The 9,483-nt window shown below is 36.8% G+C and overlaps 1 protein-coding gene across 3 annotated transcripts; it reads left to right on the forward strand.

The window, feature by feature from the left end:
* The first annotated feature begins 1,197 nt into the window (after positions 1–1,197).
* On the forward strand, positions 1,198–6,922 carry LOC139125662 (uncharacterized). Of its 3 annotated transcripts, XR_011550327.1 has the most exons (3): positions 1,575–1,687; positions 4,809–6,342; positions 6,404–6,922. XR_011550327.1 is itself a non-coding variant. In XM_070691761.1 (2 exons), the coding sequence occupies exon 2, from the start codon at positions 4,859–4,861 to the stop codon at positions 6,020–6,022; it is 1,164 nt and encodes a 387-aa protein (XP_070547862.1). In that variant the 5' UTR covers positions 1,198–1,687; positions 4,809–4,858; the 3' UTR covers positions 6,023–6,922. The 3 variants fall into 3 exon arrangements, 2 of the variants coding, with proteins under 2 accessions (XP_070547862.1, XP_070547863.1); XM_070691761.1 differs by having other exon boundaries at positions 1,198–1,687; positions 4,809–6,922; XM_070691762.1 differs by lacking the exon at positions 1,575–1,687 and adding an exon at positions 4,114–4,318 and having other exon boundaries at positions 4,809–6,922.
* Positions 6,923–9,483: the final 2,561 nt, after the last annotated feature.

Here is a 9,483-nt window from a genome sequence, read left to right on the forward strand (position 1 = left end):
TAGTCGTATTATCTTATATCATGGTCTCATACAGAGTACTTTAGATTATTGTTGTGTTGTTTGGGGTAATGCAACGGCAACTAATCTTGACAAAGTTTATACTCTTCAAAAACGGGCGTTACGCACACTTTTTGAGTTGTCAATTGATTTTCCCTCAGATGCTTTATTTTCTACATTCAACGTTATGTCGATTAGACAGAGAATTTTTTATTTCATGGCACTTTTAAGTTTCAAATGTATGAATGGTTATGCTCCACAATATTTATCTAATTTATTTACTCCACAAAGTAATGTTCATGATTATTTTACACGCTCTACTGCACGTGAGAATTGTCATGTACCAAGATGTGTTTTAGGCACTGGACAACGTAGTTTTCATTTCCGTGCCACGAAAGTTTGGAATTCATTACCGAGTGAAGTGAAAAATTGACTAGTCTGTACACATTCAAATGTAAACTGAAAGAATATGTTAAAAGAAATGTTCCCCTTTAGTATACTTTTGCTTTCTTGTATTGACAGATGTATTTTTTTCCTTTTTTCGAAAATTGTATGAGCCCCGATGAAAATTACTATTTCAGTAACTCGGCCCGCTCAGTAAAAGTGTAAATAAATAAATAAATAAATAAAAAAACATCAAATCACATCTTACAGTTCACTCCCCGACAGCGTTTTCTTAACAGTAAAGAAACATATAAAGAAAGCACGCAACAAACTTGTAAAAATGTGTGAAAATTACGCTACTTAATGGTAAGAATCGGACATGTAAAACTCAGCTGACGGCTAATGCTTACCAAAGAATAGACAATTTGTCGAAGATGTTCGAGGTTTTGTAAAATGCCATAAACCGTAGATGTTTGAATTTCTAAAGTGAAAGCTTCAAATATCTGTTGAGAGTATAATTGTACTCAAAAACGAATAATGTCTGACAAAATCCACCAGGCCACACAAGGTGAAATAAGTTAACCTTTTCATGACGCCCGTATGAAATTATATGCCACAAAGCACGTCATGCTGAGTAAGAGTACAAATGTTTAGATTTGTTAGAACCAAAGTGTCACAAACAGCTGCACTTATTTGGATTTGTGAGCAGACAGATTTTATTATGATTGAATGTCGCCTGACTGACACAGGTGACGAGCTTGTTACATAGTTCAAAGGTGACAATTTATCATGAGTTGTTGTGTTTCACTTCTAATCACTTTGAAGTGGTAGATTATCGTAATCACATCCTCACGTTGTAGGTCTTGATTTCAATCACAGACAAACTTGTTTGTGTTTCAAGGTTTATGCGCGACACAGACACCGGTGTCTATGAGTTGAATGATCAATTGATGTACCAGAAGTTTCATGTGTCTTTGATTGAGATCAAACGTGGCGCTGATTTTCTGCCTGCTCACAAATCACGTGATCGTAGAATATGTCGATTTTGAAATTGACATTACGCAGTCGTTATCTTTTTTGAATCATGGGATATTCCATAAAGACATACTAAATATGGTGTGCAATGTAAACGCAGTGGTTACATTGACTGTATTGACTGCAAACATGTCAACAGATGTAATGTGGTGAAGCATACCCACAGTGCATTGCGCTGTAGGCGTGACGACATAAACCCTGTAGTCATCTTGCCGAGTCTGTTCAACATGTTGAAGTCCAATCATCGAGCGAAAGTAAGGACTAAGCGAAGGTAAGGACACCCTACGAAAATACAACTAGTCTGAAATAGTCCTTTCTCGTTCGTGTTATTGATTTTGTACGGTAACATATCATACCTGGGGAAATATTTCACAAATTGTTACGTCACAATTGAACGTCTACCATTATAGAAAGTAAACGTATTTTAGATTTGATTTGTACGTTGATTTGTTCGGCCACTAAATTATTTCAAGAACAGTCCTTAATGTCGTTTAAAAACTAGTTTATTGAGTAACCAGAGATTTCAACCCTTGATTCAGTGAGAACAAATCACAATCTTCAGAAATATTTATCATGCAGTGACGCCGCTTTTGTAGAATATGCATTTAATATTTTGGTAAACGGTAACAGCTCGTCGACTACATCTCATGGGTTCAAAAAATCTGCATCTCGCTGCAGTGAGCATATTTCTACACTGTCAGGAAAACTTGAAGATATAAGATAGGTTATCTCAAAATTTGTCAGTTTTTATTCTCAAAGGAGTTATATGCATCACATGTTGTTAATGCCATTTTAACAGTTTGTTCGTGTTTGGTACTTCTGTCTATATGCATTGTGTTAATAACAATGGTGATAATAAAAACATAAATTACAACAATAGCAATATTTATAACAAATATGCTTATATCATAATCATCATCAATATCATAATCGTTATCATCATTATAGTCGATATCATCATTGTTATCTTCATCACCATAGTCAAGTTGACAACAATCCCCACCGTATTCGAATGATAGCAGTATTATCTCTTATAAAATAAAGCCACTGTTTAATTTTCAAATTCTAAATTTCTTTCTACCTACTGTATATGTAATATCTGTAATTCTGCAGTAATTTTGCTTTCACTGTTCGTTGTTTAAAATTAATGTTTGGAGACCCGGATCCAATATGATAAACAAATATATAGATATCACATCTACTAATAAATACTACTTATAATCATTGTATCATGTGTTGGTATCATATGTGTGTATGCCTATCCATGACCTTTTATATGACGACTTAGACGAACAGTTATAATACAGTTATGATAGTAACAGCTGTTTCTGCCATATTCAATATAAGAGAGTATAATTTTTTTATTATTATGAAGCTGTCTTTATACACGATGTTACTGAATCCTGATTGGGCAGATTTCAATGCGTAAGTGTGCTATCTTCTGCTTCGTCGTAATAAATATCATAATGTGCGGTTATCTGTTGTTCAGAAATATTGTAATTTACTTTTAATGTAGCTTTTGTTTTCAAACACGATTGGAAATATTTTGGGTTTATAGGATTTTGAAAAGTTTGTCAAAAATTATTGAAAAATACGGCACCTGACCATAATTTGTTGCTACAGAGTTTCTTATTTTGTTCAATCTACATGGCAACAAAGTTAATTAACTGCTTTTTACTAAATATAGTCAAATTTACTTTTTTTGCAAATGTAAGTACAGTGAAATAAACAAAAATTTGCAAACTGTACTTATCATATAATTCTGCAGAATGTTTTGAATCTCACAAATTTTCATCCTTTACCTGTTTTTGATATATCACGGTTGTCAAATTGCGATTTTTCGAACAGTTATAATCACTACTTTGTTTGACTGCTGATAGTACATTGTAAACTCTCCTATTTTGCCAAACTGTCATTTCATTGTGTGGTAGATGTTCAGGAAACTAAGGTATTTCATACTTTTGAAGTTAGTACCTCAATAAGGCAAAGTAAAATAGTTAAAATTGTATTTTTTATTTTATCTACTTAAGAAATACAAGGAGTTCAAGTAGCTGGTGAAATATTTGTATTAAAAAGATATTTTGAAATTGAAAAGTTGAAAATGTCTAAAAATTGTTCATAACAACACTACCTTATATTTTCAAGGCCACCTTGAACATGACCCTCTGTTTTTCAAGGCCACCTTGGACATGACCCTCTATTTTTCAAGGCCACCTTGAACATGACCCTCTATTTTTCAGGGCCACCTTGGACATGACCCTCTATTTTTCAAGGCCACCTTGAACATGACCCTCTATTTTTCAAGGCCACCTTGAACATGACCCTCTATTTTTCAAGGCCACCTTGGACATGACCCTCTATTTTTCAGGGCCACATTGGACATGACCCTCTATTTTTCAGGGCCACCTTGGACATGACCCTCTATTTTCTCAAATTACCAAAACTTGGGGAATGGACAAAACAATAATGACAATTTCAAAGAAAACAATAGGATCTGTCATTATGAAATGGTAGAAATCTATTTATTGTGCAAATTTATCAAAAGTGTCGGGTACCCTATAGCTGAAAGTTACAATATTACAGATTATCCTTAAAAACATGTGAATTGCAAAAACAGAACAGTAGATGAGCTTAAATTTACTGAATATTACTACAATATCCTTTTATCCCAAATATTTCCAATTACCTTTTTGTAGCTTTTGTTTTCAAGCAAATCGAGAATCTCTGTCTGCGTCGTGTGTGCATATGTATGCTGTATATTTGTGGAGAGAGAGGAGAGAGAGAAGAGAGAGATAGAGGAGAAGGGGAGCGACAGGAGGGGAGGGAGAGAGATAGAAGAAAGGGAGAGAGGAGGGGAGAGACGGAGAGAGAGAAAACAATAACAAATTACTTCAACTACAAAGTAAGATCTGGCTATTTCTTAAGATTCGTGCGTCAATCTTCAGGAGAGAATAACTTTTCTGATTCTCTTTTTCTCATTAATATGGTTGAGACGTATTATTACATAAGCATCGGATACTGTGTATGTATGTATGTATGTATGTATGTATGTATGTATGTATGTATGTATGTATGTATGTATGTATGTATGTATGTATGTATGTATGTATGTATGTATGTATGTATGTATGTATGTATGTATGTATGTATGTATGTATGTATGTATGTATGTATGTATGTATGTATGTATGTATGTATGTATGTATGTATGTATGTATGTATGTATGTATGTATGTATGTATGTACGTATTTATGTATGTAACCTAGAAACTGCATTAAATGTTTAAATGTTTAAATGTTATGATAATATGCAAATTTACTCTTTCTATTTCTCTTACACTAATAATGATAAATGTTTATAAATATATTTTTAATTTGTACTTTACATACAGGTTTCCTGCAACGAAATGACGGAACAGCTCTAACAGGTGGGACTGTCATAATGGCGATGCCTTCTCGATCGTTAAGCATCCGTCAGCGTATGTTGTGCGCCGTCATTTTAACAACAGTGTTCGCAACGGGTGTATATTACGAAGCCTTCATTAGACTGCACGACATGAACACCAACCGTTCACAGTATGACGTCGACCCAACCACTAGAACTTTTCCCGCCATAATGACGGAGAAAACAACACCTTTGCTGAATGTCGCGCACCGTGATGACGTCATGTCGTCTGCTGAGGACGAGATCTACGTATCGAGAGAGTGTGTCAAGGTGTTGAAAGATATTCTGTACGGCGGTAAAAGGTTCAATGCCTCAAATGATGAAGACTTACTTCCAGTATGCCAAAAAGATAGAACAACAAACAGACGGGAACCCGAACGCCACGATAAAGCTCTTATTCCAAACATCGCCCACTTCGTCTGGTTCTACGACCCTCAGCCTCTTCGCTTTGATCAGTTCATTTCTATTCTTAGTACACACACGGTGATGAAGGCGGAGAAAATATTGTTTCACACGAACAATGAACCCATTGGAAGATATTGGCAAATTCTTAAAGACACAATCGACGTGCTAGAAGTGGTCATAACACAGAAGCCGAAATTGGAGCATTCAAATAGGTTCCATCGCTCCGATCTCGCGAGATTACAAATCCTTCTGAAGTACGGAGGAGTCTACTTGGACAATGACGTCATCGTTGTGAGATCGTTGGAGCCATTACGTCATTACGATTTCGTTATGGGGAGGGAACAGCCTCTAAATCCGGACTATATGAACAACGGGGTGATTATGGCCAGTAAAGACTCAATATTTTTAAAAGTATACCACAGAGCGTATGAAGTGTACAACGGGCAATGCTGGGCTTGTGACTCAATCCAGTTTCCCAACGCTCTGGCGATTCAGTTCCCGGAATTAATCCACGTTGAGGAAACGACTTTTCATCAGATGAGCGCCCTCCTGACGTTCGAAGGTCACTTCCCGTGGTGGAAAGAACACTACACGGTGCACACATTCGTCAGACCGTATTTTGACGGCGTCGTAGACAAGGAGGCGTCTCGAAGAGGATTCGACCTCCTCCCTAATAAATTCAGAGATGAGGTGGAAAAATTGAACACGTCTTTCGGGGAAATGGCAAGGTACGTTATGAACGGTGTCAAACCTTGACATGTGTGTAAAACCGAACCAGAAGATTGACCCTGTCTGATCATCGAATTATCGGTCACATCATACGCCAAAGTCGAAGGAAGGGTTTCATTTTTGTTGATGACTGTTAAGGCAGAACGCGTCTCGGGGACAGATAGTCGGACTCTAAAATTTCTACAATTCTTTTCTGATCTACCACCGTGACTTGTGGGGGCTTACAGAAAGAGAAAATTTCGCCGGCTAAGTTTTTCGAAAATCCAAAACGTTATTTTCCCCCATAGAGTTAAAATAGGAATGGCGGCCATTTTGAAATATAAATATCGCAAAATGTTGGGTAATTTGTTTCGCTAATTCCAAACTTTTCACGGTGACCCTCGAATTTTATTGTTGATTTGGTAAAAGAATGGTTAAAAGTTTCATTCAGGAAAGTTCAGGCAAAGTTTAAGTCTTTCACTTTCGAGGCGCATGATGGCAATACAGAGTGGCAACGAACATATAGAAGGCGGCTGTGAAGCTCAGCGTTCTGGCAATAAATTGAACTCTGAGCAGTCATTACTATTACTAATTATTATTAAGGACATTGGATCTCCCATCTGTGATGAAAGCCTACTGCCGTTGTGTGATTAAGTCGGTTTCAGTATGTTAAATCTTCTTCCAAAAATGACCATATATTAAGTGTTTTATAAAACTTCTTCATATGAATACTTATCAAGGTAAGAGTGGTATTCTAAAATTTTGCTATCCTTACATTGGGTATCTGCACTCTGAAACAAGTTAAAAAAAACTCATTTATTTTAAGGTGGTACGATGATTCGTCAGTTAATGATACTAAATACCGTTTTTCCAGTTTCAAGACGCTTCGAAGGTTGATACAATGATAAATGAACTATCAGTAATAAATATCAGGTGGTTAAAAACCGACACTGGTGTCGACTTATGTGTTTTCAACAAACAGTTGCATCGTCTTTGGAATCGATGCGAAATGGAGGATGTCGCAAGTTGAATAATGGTTCAGCAAAATTATCTTTACTTCTTGTTTTCGGGATCCATAACTCAATGCCCAGACTGATCCTCTTGTCACGTCACATAAGTGCCTGTCAAAGTAACATGCAGCGACCGATTGAATTATTCAAGCCACTCATTTGTATAAGCCCCTTTATTTCGTTCGCAACGTTGTGTACCTTGCTCATGTGATGTATACGCAGACTCTGAAAATACTGGCTCCGAGGCACTGTCGAGTTTTCACCATCACAGCGCCCTCAAGCGATCAAACTGCGATCAACGCAGTGGAGTCAATAGCTGTTCAATTGTTTCTGTGGTTCACACAGTCAAGTCACCAGACTGGTCACAAATCTACTCACGGCTGGAAATGAGCTGAAAAGAATTCAAATAAAGCAACTTTTTGACTGTAAAGGCTTGTATGTTTGCTAAGTAACTGAGATAGCTGAAAAAGTTCAGGATAAATACGAAATGTTTGTTCTGATACAAAAAATGAAAACGATGGATGAGCTCAGCCTGAGAGAATACGTATACAAACTGTACAATATGCTCCTCAACATTCATCAGACAGTGATAATTATCAACGAGTATAAAATGTGGTCCAATAAATTAAACTCCATGAGCCCCTAGGTGAAAAAGACATGGATAACAACCCAATCGGATGCAATATGTCAAACTTGTCATCAAAACCATAATCTATAACGTCAGGCGTTTGCATAATTAATGAAATAATTCGAGTCGGTATTGAACGTAACATTCTCGGTGAATAACGTCGCACGCGTCAAGTGGCTTTCTTGAGGACTGCAGGAAATTTGTCATACAAGAATTTAGAAGCGTTTCTAATAAAATCAGAGATCCGTCAATTATCTCTAAAATTTCATTCACCAAGTCCCTTTTATAAAACAGCTGCAATTTCCCGATTTCGGAAAGGTATTCCCAGGGGACAAAACCGCTTCTTTTCCGCAATCATGTTATTTTTTCATTTGAAAGAATACTATCTTAAATCAACCATTAACTTAATTACTGCGTCTATACATAATGTGATTACTGATTTGTAGTACTGTAGTGTACTACAAACTCGTTTACAGATTCTCCCAGAGTACGCATTTTTTCATTAATGTATTCCTGGTAGACACCGGCAGATACCTGGTAAATATAATTTGTCGACAGATCTTTCAGTGGGTTTCGGGAGACGAACGCCATTCTAGAAAGTTCACAACATTACTCGTCGTCGTCAGAAAATGTCTACTATACTGTCTGATAATGCTATTGATACACTGCAATCCACAAAGCTAACCATTAAAATGTTCATCTATATCTATTTGTTATGCCTCGTTGAATTGTCTCTCTCAGCCAGTTTGTTAGTACGTGCCCTTTGTCGTGTTTCTCCTTCCCGCCAGCCTCGCTCCGTCTCTCCATCCTTTTTCTCTCAGTCTCTCCATCCCTCTTACACACATTTATCTTGATATTGCCGTTTTTGGTGGAAATTTCAACTGATTACGAGAGAGAGAGAGAGAGAGAGAGAGAGAGAGAGAGAGAGAGAGAGAGAGAGAGAGAGAGAGAGAGAGAGAGAGAGAGAGAGAGAGAGAGAGTCGTTAAACGAGTGGCCCAATACAATGGTAAAGAACGCCTGCTGTCGACAACAACCCGATCATTTTTCATATTTTCTGCCTAGCCCACCATTCAATTTCCCTAGTTTTACGAGCAGTTTCCTCAATACGGTACAGAATGGGAAATATAATATAACTTGATGAAAGTTGTTTAAAAGCGCAAAAGAAGAATGACTATTTTTTACGACTCAACATCGAAGTAAACTCCATTAAAATGCCGTTTGCAACCTAATTTTCCCGGCTCGTAAATCAGTTCATGTTAGAGATGTCGTCATGTTGCGAGTTAGTGATTACTTCGTTTGAATCTAGTCCACTTCATCTACACCTGCGGTATTTAACAAAGTGAGACCAAACTGTTTCCGAGCACGTAGCGTTATCGGGAGTTTTTAGGGCCTGGACAGAATTGACACGGAGGGGGAGGGGGGTTGCCGGTGCGATTTTGGGGAAGGTCACCGTTGTGCATGCTGCTGCATGTAACACTTTTGGAGTTTGACTTGTACTCTCATATACATCCTCAGTATAACAGTTCAAAAGCACATACAGAATTTCAATGTAAAATATCTTTTATAAAATGCTTAAGGAAATTATAAACTTTGTTTTACACCATACTGTAACATTTTAAGTCTTTACCTCATATTGCACTGAAACATATCTTCTATATTTACAATAAAATATGAAAAAGAGTGAAAAGCGACATGTCTTAGTAAACAAATCAACAAGAAAGTACCGGTTAGTTTTATCAATGCTATGGCGATAATTAACAACAATGAAGTTCTGAAATAGTCTCTCTCAATCTTTCACCAATTAGCGAACAAAACAAACAAATAATTCTTGATCAGTCCCAATGATAGCTACAGCTACTATAAAAATCAC

The sequence above is a fragment of the Ptychodera flava genome, assembly GCF_041260155.1.
Source record: "Ptychodera flava strain L36383 chromosome 3 unlocalized genomic scaffold, AS_Pfla_20210202 Scaffold_25__1_contigs__length_14229661_pilon, whole genome shotgun sequence".
In the NCBI taxonomy this organism is placed as follows: domain Eukaryota; kingdom Metazoa; phylum Hemichordata; class Enteropneusta; family Ptychoderidae; genus Ptychodera; species Ptychodera flava.

Coding starts and splice junctions, on each gene's coding strand:
- LOC139125662 (XM_070691761.1), top strand. CDS start 4,859: ATGGCGATGCCTTCTCGATCGTTAAGCATCCGTCAGCGTATGTTGTGC.